The sequence below is a fragment of the Rhodamnia argentea genome, chromosome 4 (assembly GCF_020921035.1).
Source record: "Rhodamnia argentea isolate NSW1041297 chromosome 4, ASM2092103v1, whole genome shotgun sequence".
Lineage (NCBI taxonomy): Eukaryota > Viridiplantae > Streptophyta > Magnoliopsida > Myrtales > Myrtaceae > Rhodamnia > Rhodamnia argentea.
In genome coordinates, this window is record NC_063153.1 from 9,312,998 (window position 1) to 9,335,350 (window position 22,353).

The following is a 22,353-nucleotide window of genomic DNA, read 5'->3' on the forward strand; positions in this document are numbered from 1 at the left end:
TAATGCTGATTCGTATTTATCAAATGGATGGGAAGTTTATGCTGTTAGATGGAAATCACCACCCGTTATATACGACACTCCTAGCCAGACAGATGATGACTCTTCATGCCCTGTCCGTCCGCATGAAAACCAACAGAGAATTAATTCAGTAGCACTTAAGCTTGTGCTGGAGAAAATGCTTCTCATGAGATAAGCCATGCGCCACCTTTGAATGGGTTTTGTGCAAGCATTTGTGCAATGAACTCTCCAACAATAGATGCTTTATCTGATCTTACAAGAATCTCAGTGTAATTTGTAATAATGTTCTCTGACATCTACAGACGCGAAACCAATCTGTATCTCTCCTGTCATTCTTTAACTTTTGCTTGAAACTCTTACCGAAAACACAAAGCCGTATGATTTCTTTGCATGGTTGCAGAGTTTTATCATATTACATCTGTTTTTCCTGTATGATGTATCTGTCACTCATGAGCCTGCAGATGTATGAAGAAGTTGAGAACCGTCACTCCCCTCGCTCATCTTTCAATCGTTGCGGAACACGGGCTGTGCAGTCCACTTGAGATGCAAATTGATCTTTCCCGACTTCCCATCTAAAGGAAAAGTATCCCGCACTTCCCCTTCTAATATCACCCTGGTTAGTGTCATTATGCATTTCCCAATCTTATTCTGCAAAGTTAAGAACAAGATCAGGATTAGGCAAGAGATATGGTACTCGCCGATCAACAAGAACAAGGAAAGACCAAGAGCATGGTACTGTAATATCACAGCTTGTCCGGAAGTCGCCATTAAAAATCTGATTTTTCACAAGCATCATGTTTTCTATCTATTTTCTCTTCTTGACTGTTCCTTTATCCATTGAGATTTTGCAGAGCGAACTCCGAAAAGTCGAGATTATCGATAAATTTTTTCGAGACATCTGCCATTTGCAATGCACAGCTGATCTTACATCATCCTTTTCGAAACAGTACAGTCTTTCATGATATCTGGTGTGTATCATAAGGTGCTCTTATACTGTCTCCTCCTCTGTATTTATAGTTGTTCTTTTGACAGATCACATAAAACAAACCAAAAGTTTCACCAACCACAGAATTATCACAAAGAGTGGAAATCATGCATCTCTTATGTTACATGCTATATATCACGTCGCATTTGAAGGCGAATATTAAAAGAAAAAAAGATTAAGGAGGAGAAAAGTACCTTTCCAAAAGTGTCATGGTCCCAAACTTCTACAACAAGCATATCATGCAGCCCATCCTCCACAATGATGTCGAAAGTCTGATTCCAGACCGGATTCAAAACATCATTCAACACCTAATTCAAACAGAATGACCAAAGGCGCTTAGAAGTCAACAAGAAGGAAATGGAAAATACGATAACATAAATGGAAAGTATATCAGATAGCTTCATTCAAAAACGTTTAGAATCCAATCCAGGATTTCTGAAGCAGCTTTAGGTGGCCGGAGGGCTGACGGTGACGAATGGCTCTCTTGAATCTTTAGGTGGAAAAAGATTTGAACATATAAGGCTGCCTGCTGCAGGATCTCACCCTGGTTTTAAATTTGGCTCCCGATTTCTTCATCGTAAGAACGACATAAGGGTCGGCTTTTCCCATCAAGTCAACAGCCGGCAAATCCTGGGCTGAGATCACGGTCACGGACAGTACTCCTCGAACAATCACATCCTTTTTCTTCTGAGATGAAGTTGCATCTGCTTCGTGGGTTCCGCCTTCAAGCACCTTCTCGAGCGATGTCAACTTCACACCCGATTTGAACGGATTCTTTATGATATTGTCCGTGCCTTTGGGACAATACAAGAGCTCCAATTGCACCTAGTGACAAGAAACAGTCCAAAAGAGGGACCATATGTTTTTAAATAGCCTAAACAAAGTTTATCCAAATTCAAGCAAATGCAGCTACAAGAAAATGTAATTCTGCGCTCAAAATTGCAACTTTACAACAGACCCTTTCCTTCTTGATGAATTAATAAGCAGACACACGCTGTGCTGTCAATTGAGACATTTCCTTCTTAATGCTTGAAGGAAACAAATAGTTTCATTTACATTCAAAGGAACTAAAAGGTTAGGTGAAATCAAGAAGAGCGTGTTGGAAAATCCAGGATGCTATCTGACCTGACCCCGGTTCTTTGTATCTCTTTGCACCTCCAGATCCTTCACCAGGTATAACCACACATCCTTCACTTTTCCAGGCTCAAGGATATTTAATGGAACTTGAGCACAACCGATGAGTTCAGAAGCTTGAATGCCTTCATCGTCGAAAACTCTTATTGTTAAGTGCTGGGTCGATAAATCCTCGACGATGAAGTCAAAATGCTCATTCCATACTGGATTTAACTGATTGTTCTGAAAACGGCGAGAAAAGAGGAATTAGCTATTGCTTTTCCCCGGAAAGAAAGAATTCGAATAGGTATACTGGAGCAGGTTTTCTTTCTCAATATTACAGAAGGAGCAAGTTAGTTCACTTACAATGGTTTTGCTAGTTTTCGTTTTACTCCGCAGTGGACGCACGAATAGAACAGCAAATGGATCAGATTTCCCGATAAGATCTTTATTGGCTAGGTCCTTTGCTTGCACAAGCTTCACTTCTAATGTTCCAACAGGCTTCAGTTCCAAGTCACTGTCACAGAGCATAGCCAAAGAACACCAAACAATCCGCATTGGTATGAGAGCACTTCTATGTAGAAAAAGTATAAATAGATGCCGACATCACTTTTCTCAAGAAACTTTGTCAGTCGATACAGAAAGTCTGCTACTCATGCCATCATTTTGAGCACCCTATAGCTTGTTACTGATGGCCTAACATTTAAACAGCATTGGCCAGGGACACGATATGTTCGCCTAGCAAGTTGTACAAACCAAAAAAAAAAAATATAGTTATTTCAGCTTTGTTTTTCCAAATGTATCCATATACCAGAGTAAATCATCAGGAATGTGAAGACAACAATAGAGTGAATTTTCCTTCATAGGTTGATATCTAGTTGGATCTTATCGATTTGTACCTATAATCCCCAGGCAGTATGGGAACAATCTTCCTCACTGGCCATGTCAATGTGTCTTCAAGAGCATCCCGTATTGTTTCCTGAAAATGCATACATGATCCAGTGAGCAAACTCGGTAAAAATTGCCAAATTGATGCACTTTGCTCCAACAACAGCCTAGAGCAACCTATAAGTTCAGTTTCTTGCAGTTTTCACGAGGCTATTTGTCACGATCTACAGTTTCTCCAAACGATCCATCCATTTTTCTGTCATTCTCAACTATTTCTTAGGCAATCCAGGAAGCTATCCACTCATTCTGTGATATTGGGATCATTGGCACAGAACACAAATAGCAAGGATAGAGAAAATAGCAGACCTCGATAGCTTCAGCAACCCTAGGGATTGCTTTTATATCACCACCAGCAATGCTTAGTTTAAAGTCAAGATTCTTCTGCTAGAAAAGGGCACAAAAACAAGCACCAAGTGTGAGCTTCGAATGCCATACGTAGTGCAAAAAAGGGCGGGTCCAACAAAGCATAAACCCATGTTGAAATTGTTAGACCTTAAAGTACTCTGTATCTTGTGATATAGTAGTGTAGATGATCAAAAGGGTGAGAGAAAAGAAACTGAAAATCTCACCTTTTCTCGCAAAGAATAACAAACAGCTCCGAAACAAGGAATTTCATCCACTAGTGGTTTGAAAATTAGCCTGAAAACCCCAGTAAATCCTATATTTTTCACCTACATAGCAGGGTGACACGAGTGAGAAAGCTATAAGTTCACTCTTGTAGCATGACCTGAATGCCATCTTTAGAAAACACCTATACCAAATCAACTGTAAATATTAGCAGCCAAAGCAAGATGAAGTTGTGCTACGACATCGACGGAACACTGAAATTTTCATTCAATTCTTCCAGGAAAACAAGTAATTACTGCAATCTAAGATGCCTTTAAAAGAGAATTTGTAGTTCTTTTTTATAAATTTGTGGTTGTCTATTGCTTATGGCTGCAGAAAATTTTCACATTGACCTGAAATGGGAGACAAAGGCCCATGCAGAGAAAAGCAGTGGTTAGAATTACCTGCACAGGCAAGCCTACGCCAACTAGCGTTCTGATATCAAGTTCTATAAGAAGATCACCATCCCACTTCATTTCCAACTCCATGGTGATTTGCCCACTTTTGCTTTCAGCATCGACGATCCAAATTCCTGGTGCACATGATATTTAACGAGTCTAGCCACTTTTCCCAATGGACCTCAAAACAATGGCGGCTTTATGAAGAAGACTAAAGTACCCATCCGGTTGTCAGTGTTGACAAGAATTAACAGGAGATGAAAGTTCTTTCGAGACGAGTTCCTTATCAGACTATAACCGAGACTAGTAAAGAGCTCAATTTGCAATGTCAATCTGCATTTACTTCTAAAAATAATTTGTCTGACACGCATACTCGACAGAGAAGACGGTATCAAGCAATTCACTTCTGTGCGTCATTGACTTGATTCTTTCTTAGCAAGCAATGGCACTTCTTACTCAGTACCAATGTACTAAATTTGAAAACAAGAACCTGTGAATTGAGGAGCCACTGTCCCCAGAGTCAACTTCGAGAATGTGAGGGATGCTAAGACAGCCGGCCTATACTGCTCGAGAGTTGGCTCTACAGTATTTCGTATCAGCTCAGAAGCTGCCTGGGGCATCAAACGATTCGAAACATTATCAGAGAAAAACAACAGCGGCCAATCACCTGTATATACCATAACGACAGAAAGATCGATGAAGGTGGTGGGCGAAGAGAGGGAAAAATACCGTGTCAACATAAGGCCAAATCTTCTTAAGTTGGATGTTGAGCCAATTTAACTGGAATTAGTAAAAGAAACAAGTCTCAGAGCAATCGCCTCATTAAAATACAATCAGTTTGCTTGGTTCGACAATTAGTTTCCTACAACGAAGTGCCACATGAAATGATGCGCACACATAAACATGGATGCAAGCTTATTAACTACACAATTACAAAATGATCATCCATCCATGGTTATATGGAAACAAAACCTTAAGAATTGTGAGGTATATAACGGAAAAAAAACTCAACTTCTGTCGCTGAGTAAAGACAACCCAAGAAGGGTAACACTCGCCTTGCAGGATCTTTTTCGAATCTGCCAACGTCATCCTCGTGAACGCCGCGATCGTCGCCGCCTTCAACCAATCAGGAAAAAAAAAGTATACAGAATAAGAAACGGAGAAACAAATTAATAGCAAACAGCACAAGCTTATGCATTGTCCAATATGCATGCATGCATGCATGGCAGGACAGATTAAAGATCACCAGGGTGACAACATATCAGAATCGTTCCAAAATTAAAAGAGAAGACATAGGACAAGAGGCACGTATATGCGTATACCAAATCGGAGCGACGCTTGGATCGGATACTCTCGTAATAAGCGAATGCGAAAACCAACCCAATGCCAAGGGCCAACCCAGTGATCAGGCCAGAGACGAAACCCATTCTTCCCTCCTTTAATTTTCCTCCCTTGGTACAAGACGTTAGATGGGTCTGAGCACGAGACTCTGCAAGAATTCTAGCTCGCAGGGATCATGCAATGAGCAGTAGCGAGTGGCATTGCAGAAGGATGAGGACTCCAGATGGATGTGATTGAGCTTAACGGATCGTTTTGAAGGAACTGCAATGAATTGTGAACGATAATGCTGGATCTCTGCTTCGGGTTCGATTCTTTTCTTCAACTTTGCAATGCCTTCCTCTCGGGTTAAAACCAGTTTGCACGCGAAACTCGCGGGCTTTTTCGTTACTACAACACTCTTTTTTGCTTCTGTGACGCTCCGTGGAGGCATAAAGCATTTTAAGCAAAAGATCTTTCCAAACAGACAAATAAAAGAATATGATATACATAATTTTTGTAATGTGCAAAAGGGAATTTTACAACGTATATTGTGTAATTTGTTCGTTGATCAATTTTCCTTTGCTTAAGAATGATGGTAGAGGAATAGGACGAACCCTTCTCGAGTGCGTGAATAAGACTCTTCGCTTGTTTACTTAAATCATTCAGAGTCGATCGCCTCAAAATTATACAGCCAGCAAAGATTGCAATCACCGGCACTGCCCCGGTGAAAACTCTTAACAATTACGAAACGAAGTCATTTATCTGCTGAAGCTGAAGGCGGGACATCATAGTTTTAGGATCTCGGACTCTTCAAGTAAAAAAACATTTAGATTCACATCAGTCTTGGCCATGCGTATGAATTGGTATGAAACCACAAGGAGTCCTCGTGATAATTCTGCTATGTTCGACCATTATCCCAGAAATAATCAGACATCTCCTCTGTCCTGAAGTTGATTTGTTAATACATTTCTTTGATTGACGATGCCCTGGAAAATCAAGTCCGTACCTTTCAGATTCGTGAGCGTGAGAGGTAGATTAAGACAGTCTCTGAGACATTTAACCTCTGTTGGGACAGGGAAGGTTCTATTTCAGTTACAGCAGGAACGAAGAGTTTCTTCATCTCTCGTTCACATTTCTCACCATGGGAATTCACATCCCTCGACAAGGACAATCCCACATAATCCATAATTTTACCAACACATTTGAGAAAAATGACCAGTGAAAGAATCAAAATGACTAACACATTCGAAGAATTAACATAGACATGGCCGGTTCCATTTTAGGAACCGGCGGTTCCAGTTCCACGAAAAGGTGGAACCAGCGGTTCCGGGCCGGTTCCGGTTCGGAACTGCCGGTTCCCGAGCCCAACGGGCCACGGCTCTTTCCCCCGTGTCTCCCCTTTTTTTTTTTTTTTTTAAAAACGGATCGGAACTGGCAGTTTCGGGCCGCCGGGCCCATTTGGCCATGTCTAAATTAACACCATTATTAGCAATCACTGGATGAGAAATCTGTGATTCAGTCAACTGAGTTCTATAGAATCTTCCCGCCAAAAGTAAATCTTGCAATCATAGAAATTGCAGCTAAAATCAGAATGAATCTTCCCAAAATTCATGTCGGCGCGACTAAAAAGGTTCGAGAACACGAGCTTGATAGCTCCATCGGGTCGGGGCATTCCTCTATAGCTTCTTCTTCCTCTTTGGTCACACTCACATGGATCAAAGCAAACAATGTATCCTAGATTGGTCAATTTTTACCATTGAAGAAAAGAATCCAAAGTCTAAGCAATCTCTATAATTTTACACCAGAAAAATTTGTTCTTGACCCATCAAGCCACAATAAGGTAGATGAGAGACATAAACCTCTTCCACTCTCCATTAGAAACACATACACACGCGACCACACAAGGAAGAATTTCAAATCCTGGACAAGAGAACCAAGACACCTTACAACAATCCCCAATTTCACCCAAATACAAAGAACAAAAAAACAGGGGAGGTTAAATCAATCGAAGAAGAATATTCAAAGCTCACCAATCATTGATCCTCACTTAATGCAGGATGGTAGAGCGAGGCCATGGCAGACAAATGCTAGTACAACATAAACAATTACCAAAAGGAGAATAATAAGCGCAACCCTGCAAAGTGTCAGAAACATCTTATTAGTGACAACAAAGAAGAACATCCAAACATACTTACCTTACCAAAAAAAAGAAGAACATCCAAAGCCCTGCCTCTCTGTCTAGACTTGGGAAGTAGCAGAGCATGGTTTTAGCTGAAAATTTTATATTGTGCCAATATTTTTTCGGGTAGTATTGATGAAAAGAAAGTATTCCATCTTCAACCATATAATGTGAGTCCATTGCAGTTTTCAACAAGCCTAAGATAATAGCATTTGACTCATCAGCGTAAATTCTCAATGATTGCACTTTGCAATGAAATTTTAGTCATCTTCAGACCAAACTTCACATGAAACATAATTGATGGTCATTTGAATTCATCCAAGACTGTTCTAAATTGACAAAGAACTCAGAACTTACGTGAGCTTCACATTTCTCCACCATACATTGCTTCTGAAGCGACGAGCCTGCTTTCTGAACCGGAAGGTGTTCCCTTGCATGTTGGCAGTTTTATCAACCAGCAATTCCAAACGATCACCTCTATCCAAAACTTTGTCAATATTTTCAATCATGACATTTCGAACCTATAGGTAAACCAGTGTCAGCAAAAGGAACTTCTACCCTAATAATTCATACACAAACAGCTTGAGCCAATGCATACCAGCCACATTAATTTTAAGCATGCAAACTTATTGCTGCACTACATACACATCATATATCCATCTCATTTTATTGGATAGATGAACCTAATTTATGACATCAGCAACTTATTAGGTACACTGCTTAATCTAAACATTCCTGGTAAGTAGCCTTCAGATGCAATAACCGAAAACAATAGTTGATGAAAGGCTGATGACTTTACCCCATTTTACAGTACATTACATTACGTTACAAGGGTGCTGAATTTACCTGACTCATTTCACCTTTCAACCGATTAATTCTATCTGCATTTGGATCATTGGAATAATACTCCATTTGCTGGCTTAAAACCCTTGAAAATTCATCATTCATGGCATAAGCCTGAGCAGAGAGAACTGCACGGCCATAAGTCCTAACAAATCTCTGATGAATGTCTTCAAGAAAGGCAAACGGAATTCTCCCTGTACATAATCGATAACCTAAACTTAGTGGAAATCTACCAAAAAGATGTCTGAGTACATTGCACAGGTGCTGGAACTAAATAGACAATAGTCGAGTATATACAATTTCAACTTAGCAAGTATTGCAGAAACTCTTCATCTACAGCACTGAAGATCTCTCTTTATGAATAAGCACTCCACTCCGCAACAAACATGACAAATCATGCTTAAACTTAATGGGAATTCAAATATCCGCCAAGAGAAGTTTTGCTTATGAGCAAAACTGGTCTACGAAGACTGAGTTACAAATGTAATCCACTGAGTGACAGATAGACCTTAAATGGGCATTTAGTCAAGTAGCCCACATTGCAGACCCAACAAGATTCTATTACATCACCAAGCATACGACAAACCAATCTCAATTAGCATTCTCTTTGCTTAACCTAAAGATATGCAGAAGAAAGAGGCAAACAGGATGCTAGACTACACTGACTGCAATCACACGGGGGACAATGCTGAAGGTCTTCTCAATCTAAACCAAGCTCATTAAAAGCTGTATAACTCTTCAAAACAGCCAAATCTCTTACTGAAAGTAATCTGAAAACCAAACTATGACTAATCGATAGGAATAAAGAGGACAAACAAATAAAACTAGAGTGCTTCAACTTAGGAGGTCGAAGGAAAATCAAGAGAGGGAGCAACCCCTTAATCACATGAAACTAGAAGCTTGGAATAAAGAAGGTAACCATTCAAATCATCTTATTACATTGACCGTAGCTAGATCCCTTGTCCCCTCACCCAATTTCAGGAAGGACTCCGAACATAGAATCCATGAAAGACTGGAAAGGCTGTTCAGGTAGTAAGAAATAATCATTTGGTCTCTGTGAGTTTGCTAGTTTTGTGAACATGGCGGTCATATCTTCAGAAGCACAAGAGGAAGGACAGGGATGCCCAAGCATCTCATTGGCACTACCCCAACCCTAATTCAGAATGCTAATGATGCTGCCGCAATAAGCTCAGTAAGAGAGACAGACTAAATGGGTGTGAGGTGAAACTGCGAACTACACGTGTCCAGGTCCAAATTCTACATAAGCTCCGCGAATTTCACCTACTCGGTTAACCGGATGAAAGAAGGAAGCGAAAAGATCACGTTTTTAATCGAAGGCGATCAATCCTAAACGCCGCGTAAGTGAATCAAGGTTGGTGTATATGAGTTGAGATCCACAGGAAACACGTGAGACTACAGCCACAAGCGACAAATTGCGGAGCCTTGTCGAATCAAGCTGCGATTGCTCACGGTCAAAAGGAAAGTCGTTTTCGATCGCTCCGAGATCAGGCAGGCGACGCATCGAGCCGAGGCCAATCGGCACACGTCTCGGAATCGAATCGAGGGCAGCAAAGGAAAGAAAGAAAATGAGAAGAGGGGGGCTGGGGGGGACTAACGGCCGGCGGTGTCGTCGGCCATACAGAGGACGGTGAGGCCGTCGGTGCGCTTGACGTGGAAGATGTAGCGATCCTGGGAGTAGGAGGCGTGGCTGTCGTGGGTGCCGGGGGTCTTCTCGAGGATCTGCCTGGCGATCTGGCTGGCGTTCGTGGCCGTCGCGCTGAACTCCGCCAGCACCACCGATCCCCTCGCCACCAGCGCGTACAGTATCGCCATCACCCCTCTCCGTCTCTCTCGCTCGGAGGATGAACCCCAGGTAGCGACCAAGCAATCAACCGAGATGACTGCTCTCTCTCTCTCTCTCTCTTCCCTCTTCTCTCTCAGCTCTGTGATGGATGGAGGTCAAATCAAGAAAAGCTTCGTGGCGGGTACAGATGTACGAAGCACGAAGTTTAGCTCGTTCCGCTTCCTCTTTCTTGCTGGGTGTCGGGTCCGAAGGATATAACTTTAATTATCTTCTTCCATTTCCTTTTCCGCCCTTTGGGATGTGCACGGGGATAGATCTTTCCCTTCTCTACGGAAATGGGAAGAACGCCAAGCAAAAAAGATAGTGAAAATCGCAAGCTTCATCACGGAATTCGTAAGTTCCAAGATGAAATCATAAGAAGGCTTTGTTCTCTCTTTCTTGCACCAATCTTTGTTTTTTCTCCAAATCCCTCTATTCATTTTGAGCTCGAATTTGTGCAACTTTTGATTGATTCGGCGAACCATCAAATCATAAAGTCTATGGACGTTTAGGGCCCGCATGGTAACCATTCTCATTCTCTGATTCTCATTCTGATCCGAGAAAACCGATTCTGGTTCAAATGAATTTTTTGATTCTCATTCTGAATGAGTTTTAGAGAATCGTAACGTGTTTGATAACTGCACAAAATTTATGTTTAAAAAAAAATGATTCTTTCCCTATTTTTTTCATTTAAGTCAAATAACTATCCGGATAATTTATAAAATTTCATCCTAAATTAAAGACTAATTTTCAATGCACACTCAAATAATTTAAAATACATTGTTTTTTAGCATGTCATGAATGAAATACAAATTTTAATACATGATATTTAAAGTTCTTTAAATGTTGCGTTTTCTAAATACATAAAAACATCTTGTGACGCACGGCTACTAGTATGCATGTTGGATGCCCTCATCATCCGCAATATTCTTTGTAGAAGAGTGAAATCTATGAAATTTAGGCCCAATTTTATGAAAATAAAGTCAAACTAGCATAATCTAAGCTTTTTCTATTTTTTAGGATTTTCTAAATTTTTTGTCTTTTTTTTTAAATTATTATTTTATTTTATTTTTATTAGGTAGAGGGGAAAAAATGACGAGAAAATTATAAGGAAAAAATAAGAGATGTGAGACTTCATTTTGTTTGCTATTTTCAAAAGTCATTCTTTTTCCGTAAGCAACTTTTTTTTGCTTCTGAATTTTACTTTAAAACTAATTCTGATTCTTCAAAACCGATTCCGATAACGTAATCAGAATCAGAATTATTTACGTTACCAAACAGCATTCTCATTTTTTACTATTCTGGGATGAGAATCGGAGAATGAGAATGGTTACCATACTGGCCCTTAGTTTTTGTGATCGAAACTTTCCGGCCCAATGTGCTGAACTATAGATTTATTCAATGTGGGCCCGTAAACGTTAGCCCAATCTGCAATGTGGTTCCTAAACTTTTAATTTGTTCGACGTGGTCTTTGAAATTTTTTGTACATATTTAGATTTAAGAAACGGTTTACGGACGTCAAGGATTACATTGGACAAATTTGAAATTCATGAATATGATTGTGTCAAAGTTCATAAATCATTTATATCGCTATTCTTTTCTTTTTCATTCTTCTGATAAGAACAATGTGTCCTTATCCAAATAAATATGTGGAATTCGGAGTGAATTATGCATTTAATGTGAAAAATCGTCGCTCCTTCGATTGTTTAATGATTTGAAAAAAGACTCTTAATTTTAATCATTTATATCTCGCACGAAAAGAGGTATTCAACATATAATTTTTTTTTACCAGCGATGAAAATATTTAGGCGTGATTCGTTATTATGAAAATATTTTTGTGGGAAATAACGATGATTAAAGTTAAATAAAGTACCTTCATATTGCTCGGTTTTTCACGAAACCTCAAAGAGACGGTTTATGGACGCACGTGGCGGGCTCGTGATAGCTGCCGACCAACCAACGTCATCGGTGATGACACGTTACCAAGGTTTGACCACAAATGGACACGAACGTCGTTATCGAGGATTCGATTGAATTGATGATTTGCCGGCCCAAAAGAATATTATTGCGTTAATAATCTTTTCCCGTGCTGCCGACTCTACAGGTGTGCTACTACTTCTAGAGCAAAAATCTATTTAATTATGTAATTTTATTTTTTTTATTTCTAAAGCATATTTTTCTTCAGAAATAGTTTTGGAGTCATTTAAAAAATTAATATATATATTTTTTTCTTTCCTGAAGTTAAAATCAGAAAGAGACAATCAATACTCAATCTCTCAACGTCAAGCTCTCTTCCTCAAGCCCTCTCTCCCTCAATCGATTTCTGCTAAAAAATTTACTTTTTAAGAAAGAGATTAAGGCTGTGTATGGTAACGTTTCAGCTCCCAGAACAACTTTTGAAACAAAAACACTTTTTTTTTTCTGTTTCTGTTCCTGACAACGATTTTTGGGAACAGAAACGCGTTTGGTAATCGCAAAAAAATTATGTTTCCGGAATAAAAAATGAATAGAAATACGTTTGGTAACTACATAAAGTTTCTATTCCTAGAATAATAAAGAAAAAGAAAAGAAATGTGTTTAGTAAGCGCAAAAAAATTGTTCCTAATTTTTTCATTTAATTAAGGGGGCTATATATATTAAAATTAAGATGTCTTTATCTTTTTAACTTATTAAATCAAATTAGATCAATATATGTATAAGTAATTTATGCACGATTTATCAAATTACAATATGGATGAGATCAACTATAAAAAAAAACCGAAAGAGAAGACTGCCGAGACCTAAAATTCGAAGATTCTAGGCTAATGGATTATCAGGTCAATTATTCAACTAACCTAACTTGGACTCTCCCAAGTCCATACCAAATCGCAACTTAACATGCAAAAATATTTGATTGGAGTCGCCACTAATCGTTTTTGGTAAGTCGATTAGAAACCTAAGTAAATTAGTGGGAGAACTAAATTACTTCTACCAACCAGAGATTTTAAGTCCGGTGACTAGATTACACTAGATTACTCTAACGCTCTTTCGGTACCATTTTATTTCATAAAAAAATTTTGTTGGGCAACATTAATTGATTTTAACCTAAGTCGCTAACAAAGGTTATCATACGATTGCACAATCAATTAATTGAACAAGGTAATTGTAGAAAGCATACACCAAGACAAATTGTTCTCATTTTTGAATTTTTGCTTTTTAATGGGATAAAGACTAACCTATATAATGCATGAATTTAATCTAAGATGCAAATGAATTAAATTAAATGCAAGGAAATCCTAAGCATGCATATGAAATTAATTTAACTACCCGACTAACCTAGATGACATGCAATTAAATGAAACTAATGTACAAATGATGTTACGATCTAATTAAATTGACTACATGACTTACGAATTAATTGAAGACCTAAACATGCAAATTCTATATGATCTAAACCTAGCATGCAAATGACATGGCAAGTTTGTTTTAATTTTTTTGTATTTTTTCAGATTAATGAATGACCCTAAATAAAACTATGGCTAAAGATAATTATCTTACATATTTGAGGGTTCAGGTTTGCCTAATCCCTAGCGGATAAATTATTTTAGACATGAAAATCAATGCAAATATGCATATTCTATCCTAGAATGCGAATCTAAATCAACCTATTCTAAAATTAAATTAACATGCAAATATCTACATGATTTTAATTTAAGGATGCAAATTTATTTGAACATGATAATTGATCCAACGCAATATCTTTTAGAATTTTAAATATCACGCAAGAAAATATTCATCCTAAAGACATTATGCCGATTAAATCAATCGGGAAAGTGGATATCTCAACTGATTTTTGAAAATATGTCCCGAATATTTGGGTCAATCTTTAATTGATAATTCTACGATTGACGATTGAACTCAAATCCTTGCTCGTGTGACAAGTTGCGGATTAGGAAAATAAAATTTTCCCGATCTAACCTGTGTATTTTAAAAAAAAAAAAGAAATCCACCTTCATGCAATGCATTCATGAAACTTTCTAGGATAGGCGATATCACAAAAATATGTCTTGAGTGTCTTAAGACGCAAAATTTTTGGACTAGGCAAGTGAATATGCAATATTCGAGACAATATCAAACAAACGATCGGATGAACACAGCATATCAAGAGATAATTATTGCAACGAAGCTAATCCGCATGTCAAATTTTGGCCGTGAACATGTGTACTGAAACCTCATCTTGCTCACAAATTTTGATTTCTTTTCATCTAGTCCAATTTTCATGGTTATTATCCACGACATGATTCGGCCAAGTAGGTTGCATGTGTGCCAAAAATTCCAATTTTAGTTTACCAAAAATAAGTCCGACCTTGTCCTTGTTTAACCGAACCATTTAAAACTGCCGAATAATTTATCTTTTAAGAAAAAGATTTTCCACATCGAATTACATCAATTCTCAAAAATTATTCAAGCAACTCCATGGTTAAAACGAACTCATCCAAAGAGAAGGTCTGAACTTTTAACAGTGAATCATTAATTTCCGATTTTGAGCATGAAAATGAACTTTTTTTATTTTTTTATCGCCAATCAACATTCCTTCAATCAAGATCATGCACGTATACACATACTATCAGTTAAACAAATATAGATCAGTGATTAAAAGTCAAGAAAACTCACCTTTTCTGAGCAAACTCCCAGCAGCACACCTTTGACAGATTCACGTCCCAAAACAGCCACCGTTCAGGCTCGAATTGAGTCCTAAACTTTAAGAGATTAGTGCTGGATCAGTAGCGCCAAAGAACAAGTTGCTGGGCGATGGAGAACAACGCCGGATGGTGAGGTCACATCGTGTACGGAGGAGGATCGGCGGAGATTGAGGCTACGACTCGAGGGGGTAGGTGCACAATGGTTCGGTTTTAAGAGAATTGTCTCAACCTCGAAGAGACAATCAAACTCTCAGCTACTCTCTAATCCTTGCTGAAAATTATCGGTCCCCCCTAACTTTTTTGACCTATCGTACTGTGGAGCTCCACGTTCTGCTCTCCCTTCCAATGCTCACTTTTCTCTCAAAAGAATGGCTGCCTCTCTCTCTGGTCACCATTTTTTTTTTACGAAGCCCCCATCACCCTTCTGTAAAGGATTCTTTTATAGGCTAGAGAGCCTAACAAACCATACCGAGCCAAATCACTTTTTCCAATTTTTTTGCCTTGATCAATGTTATCTCATTCAACTATTTATATCCTCTGAAGATTCTGGACAACCAACTCTAACAATCATTTCAAATTTCAGTTGTGGGTTTGAGCCGATTTTCATCGCCAAGAGCTTAGAACCATCATTTTAAATTCATCTGCCACCGGTCCAAATCGAAACGTGATGCCTAAAATAAACCATCTTATATGAAGAATGATTTAAATATTTTTCTAAGCACTAAGGGTAGTCCTTAATTTTTATGCAAAAATTAATGACTAAAAGGGATAGCCAAAATTTAGGTGTCAACAAAGACGAATTGGAATTGGACAACGAGAACATCAAATATGTTTTCTATATATATGAAAAATTACAATTATGAGTCACACGTAAATGTTCCCGAGTAGTTAAAAATATGATTACCTTTAAATGGGAACCCCTAGAAAAATATTAATTACACTTTGAGTGAAACCGGGGACTAAAATGAGAAATATTTGTGCATTTAAGTCCTTTTAGTCCAATTGTGTAATTTTTCCAAATATGAGGGTTGAAATGAGATGTAGGGTATCAAAGTCTCATGTCATGACTCTAAAAGTAAAATTTTTTGGCTAAAATGATTTAAAATGAAATTTTTTAGTCAATTTAGGATTATGTTCAATGAAGAGGCATGTGGTCTCAAACTGAATTTTTAAAACTTTAAGAGGCCAAAATGAAAAGAGATTTAAAATAAAAATATGGACTATTTTTGCACATTTTTATGATCACGAATACTTTTTTTCCCGATTTTGGCTATTTTTATAATTAAAATAAATCCTAAAAATGTGAAAAATTACGAAAAATATTTTTTGTTCAAAATTGATTCCTAAGGCTAGGCCAAAGCTTCCAAGGTTGATTTTATAATTTTATGAATTGTTTTGGTATTTTTAATTAATTTTTTAAAATAAAATGATAAAAAAAATCGGGATGTCAACATTGTGCAAGAACAAAAGAGAAGAGAGTATGTTCAAAAATAAAATTTTTCCCAATTGTTTCTAAAAAATATTCCAAATGTGTTTCTAAAAAGTGTTTTAAAAGTATAAAAGCAAGTTTTTTTTGTTTTTTGTTTCTGCTCGAAAAGTGTTTCTGTTTCTCAAAAGTGTTCCCGGAACACTTTGAGAACGCTTTTTTACCATACGCGTTTCTGTTTCCAAAATGTTTCGGGAACACTTTAGGAAAAGAAACACTTTTTCCGGAGTTGTACTATACGCTGCCTAAACTTTTCACTTTTAACCAATCTCGAAAACCACACTCCGATTGCTTAGCGAAAAAATTAATTATTTCAAAGCTATTTTTTGAAAAATGATCGCTTAGAAAAATTAATGAACGAAGGATATTCTCATCATCGATAACAATTTATATCTAGTCACTTTCATAGTTTCATCATTTATTTTTGTAAGCGATACAAGCCAACATTTTTAAAATATATTTTCGAAACTATTAATTTTGCGCAAAATAAACGTGCCCTACGATTTATTTTCCTCTCATATCACAATTTCAACTTTTTTTTTTCTCTTTTCACCTACTCAAAACACTTAAGAGGAATGATTAGGTGGATCTCGGCGGGCCGTTCTGATTTGGGCCTAAGAAAATTAGGAACTTCAATTTACGGCCCAAAAATGAAACAGAAGGGTCATCAATGTAAGGCACGTTGGGCTCAACCTACCTACCATATGGAGAAAATCTATTGCTCTATACCCATTCATTCACTCAAATTTTATTCAATAATGGCCTCGACCCAACAAGGCATTTGGCCGAAATTTGTCCTTCTCTTTTATCTTTTTATTAAGTTGTTCTATCCACAAAATCACTCGACACGAATCACAAATAAATATGATCACGACATGTTAATCAAGATCGTTTTGCCTAATATATGCATGTATTCGAGCGGTTTGTCGTCCCCGTCGTGTTATTCGCAATTGCTATGTCCAATTTCAAAATTGATGGACTTCAAATTAACATCACATTAACATCACGAAGAGGAAACTTAACTTCCATGGCAGCAAGTATTTCCAGGTCGAAAGCCATCCCAACTCTTCCCATTACTTCTGAAAGGGTTTTTGTTGGTGTAATAATTTTTATGCGACTGTAACAATAACGATATATTTTGAGCCATAAAATTTTGAAAAAGGGACTTCACTATAATTTTTAATCATTAGTAATTTATCTTTTTATGATCCGAAATAGATCGTTAACCTCTAGAATGAGCCAATTACAATCGCATAATCATTTCTCCTTTTAAAACGGATAAAAGCAAGGAAAACCCAAGACCCTCCTTGGCCCTCCCATTGCCCGGCCTACGTAGCCGCAATAATTTCGCAATGACCTAGATCTGTACGACAAATTCAGGTGCAACCATTTCTTGTTTTTCGAATTTGTCTCGTACAAGTCTTACTATCACTTCTTGTCTCATCTTTTGGAAACATTAACAGGAACCAGGTGCGACGAATGGCCCCTTTTTTTTACCATGCGAACCAACGACATCCGTTGATTACATCTCCATCTATAAGCTTTAGTTTTTAAGATTATCTACTTCAAGCTACGTAACTATCGTAATTCGACATGAAAAAGAACTACATACCGAATCCAAACTCCACGAGCGAGGAAGAAAGTGCTAGAGCCTTCTTCACGTATCAAAACGGCCGTCTAAAATCGCCATTTTTTTAGGCTCCGAGACGGATCGTCGAGATGGCCCGCGCTATCTCTTCGATAGGAAACGCGCTTGCCTTCGCCGGCACGCATCTCCAATAAGCAAGTGGACAATTCAGAGATCTACCCCCCGACATGGCTGGGCTACAAGATTTTCTCCGAATCCTTGATAGCCGCAAACATTGGGAAAGAAACGAACAAAAAACAGCTCCTAGAGAGAGAGAGAGGAAAACGAAAGCAGCACTGTATCGCCCAAAGTTTTTTCTCAATCCTACGAGTCTGCGGTGTTTCAATCAACCAGCCTAGGAACAAAACGACCATAACGTGTATGGAAAGATTGTATTTCTCATCGGCGAGCTGCTAATCTGATAGTCTAGCGATGTTTTAATCAATTAGTGCTTTACGCAAAATAGGAGGCGATGATATGGAGATCAACAGTTGAGATTATACCATGCCTAAAAACATTTCCCCTTTCTTTGGGGAACCCTCCTCCCTCCTGGAAAGAGATGATGACTCCCCGACAAGAGGAAATTCCTGGAGCATGTGAAGGGTTGGCCTCAATAATTGCTGGTTTGGGGTGGGGTGGGGGCTGGAAAGAGTCGATGAAATCGATCCTGTCGTTCCCGGACGAGGTAGAAGACAAGGCAGCGAGCATCAAACACGCATGTCTCGAGCTGTAAAGCCATGCCTTCGCTTGTCCCACATCCTGCTTCAGCTGCTCGCTGCAACTTTGCTCTAGCCAGTAGCCATGGCCGTCTATTTACCCGCCAAAGACTCCCTTGATTCTTTCTTCTGTTTGTTGGCTTCGGACAATCTAGCCACTTGTACAATTTTTCCAACCAAATGTTCATTCCAACCCTGGAAAATCATAGGGATTGTAATGTCATCTTGAAGCCATAAGTACTTAACCCTAGAGAATTAATGTACTATGATGAATTGACGAAAGACTACGATTCGAACAGATGGCTTGTGAGTATATGTCACTGCGTGTTACCATCTATGGTTCATATTAGATATTTGGAACTGTTTTAAGATGCTAGTTACTTTCTAAAGTTACACGGCCTTTTATATCAGATCATATGCTTAATACTATAAAAGCCATGGTTATTTTCTATGACTTAGAGTAGATCCAAACAAATGTCGAGTGAGTTAAGAGGGCAATTTGACTAATTAATCTAAAGGTGGCACATTGCCAAAAGAAAACCCGTAATTTAAAGGACTTTTCTCTCTCTCCCTCCCCTCTCCCTCTTCCTATCTCTTCGTTGATTTCAAGGATGACACCGTTCACTTACTCTACAAAAGTGGAGAATTTTATCACACGAGCTCGGAATTCGTAGCGCAAGAATTTCGAAAGAATATGCTCTTTGAATTTGCTCTTCCGGATCTACTCGCTCGCTTTGGTTCTGATGCTTTCTCCATATAGTCGATCACCTCTCAAGTCTATGGGATCACCTTCCTTTAGCATTCAACTTATCCGAAAGTGATTTTATAATCAACCGGTATTTACTTTGCGGATCTTCTCTCCCGATCTTGAGTTATATCTAAATTTCGGCACTCTTCTAATCTGATCTAGAAATATATGTGGGATTTACAATGCGTTTTCTATGTTCGTTCAATATGTTGATATTGTTCTTGTTGTCTCTATACAGTGATGGTACTAGGAACGCCGAACCTAAAGGACTTTTCTCTCTCCCTCCCCTCTCCCTCTTCCTATCTCTTCATTGATTTCGAGGATGACACCGTTGATTTACTCTACAAAAGTGGAGAATTTTATCATGGGAGCTCGGAATTCGTAGCGCAAGAATTTCGAAAGAATATGCTCTTTGAATTTGCTCTTCCGGATCTACTCGCTCGCTTTGGTTCCGGTGCTTTCTCCATATAGTCAATCACCTCTCAAGTCTACGGGGTTACCTTCCTTTAGCATTCAGCTTATCCGAAAGTGATTTTATAATCAACTGGTATTTACTTTTCGGATCTTCTCTCCCGATCTTGAGTAATATCTAGATTTAGGCACTCTTCTAATCCAATCTAGAAATATATGTGGGATTTACAATGCATTTTCTATGTTCGTTCAATATGTTGATATTGTTGTTGTTGTCTCTAAACAGTGATGGTGCTAGGAACCTTGAACCTAAATGTGCACCGTCTTTTGGCAAAGCCGTAGCTACCAATAAAGGAAATTTCGGGTCAACACATCACCGATGCGAGTTTTGGTGATCTGCCGCGGTTGTGCTTTGAAGCTATGACGGACCCGCTTTTGTGGAATAAGCGAGTCTCTGGAACCTATATCAAGTTGATTTATCTTTTAGACTTACTTTAGAATTTTTTTCGACAAAAAGGAAAGGGCTCTCTCTCTCTCTCTCTCTCTCTCTCTCTCTCTCTCTCTACACCGTTCCATACTGTGTGTTATCACCAAATATCCTAGTAGCAACCAAAGAACGATAACACCCAATTTCCGCATGCATACAAAACGTTACAATTGTGGTGCAAAACTTATCACCAAGCACCTCACTATCTCCTTCCACAACACAACACTCCCACCTCTCAAATCCCCCCTTTAAATCACTCAACACCCTCCTTCCTTCAACCTCATCCTTTGCTCCAAGAAACAACCCTAAACCAAAAAAAAAAGAGACCTTCTCCTTCCTTCGTCCCGATGGCTCGTTCCACCCCCATTCTCATTCTCTCCCTCCTCCTCCTCACGGCCGTCTCCAACGCTTGCAATACGTGCATGCCACCGCCGAAGCCCCCGTGCCCTACCCCCGCCGCTTGCCCGAGGGACACGTTGAAGCTCGGAGTGTGCGTGGACCTCCTCGGACTCGTGGGCGTCACCGTCGGGACCCCGCCGTCCAGCCCGTGCTGCGCGTTGCTCGAGGGCCTGGCCGATTTGGAAGTGGCCCTCTGCCTGTGCACCGCCATCAAGGCCAATGTGCTGGGAATCCACCTGAACGTTCCCATTGCACTGAGCGTCATCGTCAGCGCATGTGCGAAGTCAATCCCTCCTGGCTTCCAGTGCGAATAGGAAAAGATTTCATCAAGATGGGGTCTTCATTCGAATGTTTGTACTGCTTTAATGCGTGTTTGCGTCTTCCAACGTTGTCGTCTTTGTAATGTTCTTGGGTGCAATCATTTCTTTCCCGAGTGTTGTATGAGCTTTTGTATTGGTTATTTGTACTTTAAGGTAAAGAGACGGTTTTAATTATTTGGTTATTGTTGATGTTTGTGTCATTTATTGGAAATAACTGGGCAAGCTTGTTTGCCATACGTCTCTGTAATGATTAATTGATTATGGTTGGTAATCTTGTCAATTTAATTATAATCACTCGTAGTTTTTTCTTTGCCTTTTTGGCTTTAATTATAGTATATGTCAATTTAGTTTCAGATCCCCATGAAGATAATTCCGTTAAATGTGTTTTAAATAATTAAAGACGCTGCAATTGTGTTTTTTGAACTACTTATTACCATTGCAAAAGATATATAATGCCAAAAAATTCATTAACCTATTGCATTAGTGTCAATTTAGTCCTAAACCTTTCAATGGAGTCACAAACCTTTTTTACATTGATACCAATTCAATCCATCCAACCAATTTAGACCTAAAATTGGTAACTTGGACGACAGTCGTCCAACGTGGCACAACCGGTGCTAATGTGGACAACTTTTAATAATATATGTGATTTATTTTTCTTTCTTTTTTCCTCTCTCTCTCTCTCTCTCTCATTGCCTTTGCCGACCCATGACCAGCGAGGGTCACGTAGGATGGCCGGTGTCCAAGTCAGTAATTTATGGCTTAAATTGGCTGAATGGAATGAATTGGTACCAATGTGAAAAGTTTTATCACTAAATTGGTTCTAGTTTAAGACTGAATTGGTACTAATGCAATAAGTTTATAAATTTTTTGGTACTTTTCTCGGCAGGCTACGGAAGAAAGTTGCGAATGCCGACATGCATAGAGAATTGTATAAATGCGCAAATCTAAGTGTGTTTACGAGTGTTGTGGTTAGTTGGTGTATCCTCAATTTACTTTCATACACAAAAGTACGCAGACTCTCTCTATCGTGTTCATGGCAAATCCTCCATGTCGAGAACAGGAGACCAATGAAGAACAATTGATTAAATGATCCGATCCCAAAAGTTACATTGAGAAAAATCGAACCCAAAAATCCGTTCTACGAAAGTTATTTTCGCTAAAATGCGCTTACGGTGGGAGCCTCGGTTTACGTCCAAATACTTTTTGAAATGCGATTGACTT

At 38.8% G+C, this 22,353-nt stretch overlaps 4 protein-coding genes across 9 annotated transcripts in view; 1 reads left to right on the forward strand and 3 right to left on the reverse strand.

The window, feature by feature from the left end:
• Nucleotides 1–374: 374 nt before the first annotated feature.
• LOC115753698 (synaptotagmin-5-like) lies at nt 375–5,855 on the reverse strand. Its single transcript, XM_030692425.2, has 13 exons — nt 5,391–5,855; nt 5,080–5,184; nt 4,798–4,848; nt 4,559–4,679; nt 4,075–4,202; nt 3,634–3,735; nt 3,371–3,445; nt 3,016–3,095; nt 2,483–2,633; nt 2,129–2,359; nt 1,547–1,828; nt 1,198–1,311; nt 375–666 (listed from the first exon to the last, which is right to left on the reverse strand). The coding sequence occupies exons 1-13, from the start codon at nt 5,493–5,495 to the stop codon at nt 523–525; spliced, it is 1,689 nt and encodes a 562-aa protein (XP_030548285.1). The 5' UTR covers nt 5,496–5,855; the 3' UTR covers nt 375–522.
• LOC115753703 (14 kDa proline-rich protein DC2.15-like) lies at nt 3,913–21,442 on the forward strand. Of its 3 annotated transcripts, none has more exons than XM_030692437.2 (2): nt 3,913–3,919; nt 20,736–21,442. In XM_030692437.2, the coding sequence occupies exon 2, from the start codon at nt 20,758–20,760 to the stop codon at nt 21,121–21,123; it is 366 nt and encodes a 121-aa protein (XP_030548297.1). In that variant the 5' UTR covers nt 3,913–3,919; nt 20,736–20,757; the 3' UTR covers nt 21,124–21,442. The 3 variants fall into 3 exon arrangements, with proteins under 3 accessions (XP_030548297.1, XP_030548296.1, XP_048133238.1); XM_030692436.2 differs by lacking the exon at nt 3,913–3,919 and adding an exon at nt 4,793–4,798; XM_048277281.1 differs by lacking the exon at nt 3,913–3,919 and adding an exon at nt 13,279–13,283.
• Nucleotides 6,907–20,486, reverse strand: LOC115753702 (vesicle-associated membrane protein 711). 4 transcript variants are annotated; one of them, XM_048277279.1, is made up of 5 exons: nt 10,027–10,266; nt 8,414–8,604; nt 7,925–8,088; nt 7,419–7,522; nt 6,907–7,122 (listed from the first exon to the last, which is right to left on the reverse strand). In XM_048277279.1, the coding sequence occupies exons 1-4, from the start codon at nt 10,241–10,243 to the stop codon at nt 7,432–7,434; spliced, it is 663 nt and encodes a 220-aa protein (XP_048133236.1). In that variant the 5' UTR covers nt 10,244–10,266; the 3' UTR covers nt 6,907–7,122; nt 7,419–7,431. The 4 variants fall into 4 exon arrangements, with proteins under 4 accessions (XP_048133236.1, XP_048133234.1, XP_048133235.1 ...); XM_048277277.1 differs by lacking the exon at nt 6,907–7,122 and adding an exon at nt 20,448–20,486 and having other exon boundaries at nt 7,165–7,522; nt 10,027–10,254; XM_048277278.1 differs by lacking the exon at nt 6,907–7,122 and adding an exon at nt 20,449–20,481 and having other exon boundaries at nt 7,165–7,522; nt 10,027–10,250.
• Nucleotides 11,115–22,353, reverse strand: part of LOC115753718 (adenine phosphoribosyltransferase 5-like) — a 29,314-nt gene continuing 18,075 nt past the window's right edge. The window contains exon 8 of the transcript XR_007198076.1: nt 11,115–11,126. The gene's annotated coding sequence lies outside the window, so the exon portion shown is untranslated. The remainder of the gene's footprint in view (nt 11,127–22,353) is intronic.

Excerpts from the sequence above, each read along its gene's own strand:
- LOC115753698 (XM_030692425.2), bottom strand. The coding sequence starts at position 5,495 with ATGGGTTTCGTCTCTGGCCTGATCACTGGGTTGGCCCTTGGCATTGGG. Across the intron at positions 4,849-5,079 it reads TCTTTACTCAGCGACAGAAG|TTAAATTGGCTCAACATCCA; the intron begins TTGAGTTTTTTT and ends TACTAATTCCAG. Across the intron at positions 2,634-3,015 it reads ATACTGCCTGGGGATTATAG|TGACTTGGAACTGAAGCCTG; the intron begins GTACAAATCGAT and ends GCTCTGTGACAG.
- LOC115753702 (XM_048277279.1), bottom strand. The coding sequence starts at position 10,243 with ATGGCGATACTGTACGCGCTGGTGGCGAGGGGATCGGTGGTGCTGGCG. Across the intron at positions 8,605-10,026 it reads GGCCGACGACACCGCCGGCC|GGAGAATTCCGTTTGCCTTT; the intron begins GTTAGTCCCCCC and ends GATTATGTACAG. Across the intron at positions 8,089-8,413 it reads TGAAAGGTGAAATGAGTCAG|GTTCGAAATGTCATGATTGA; the intron begins GTAAATTCAGCA and ends GTTTACCTATAG.
- LOC115753703 (XM_030692437.2), top strand. The coding sequence starts at position 20,758 with ATGGCTCGTTCCACCCCCATTCTCATTCTCTCCCTCCTCCTCCTCACG.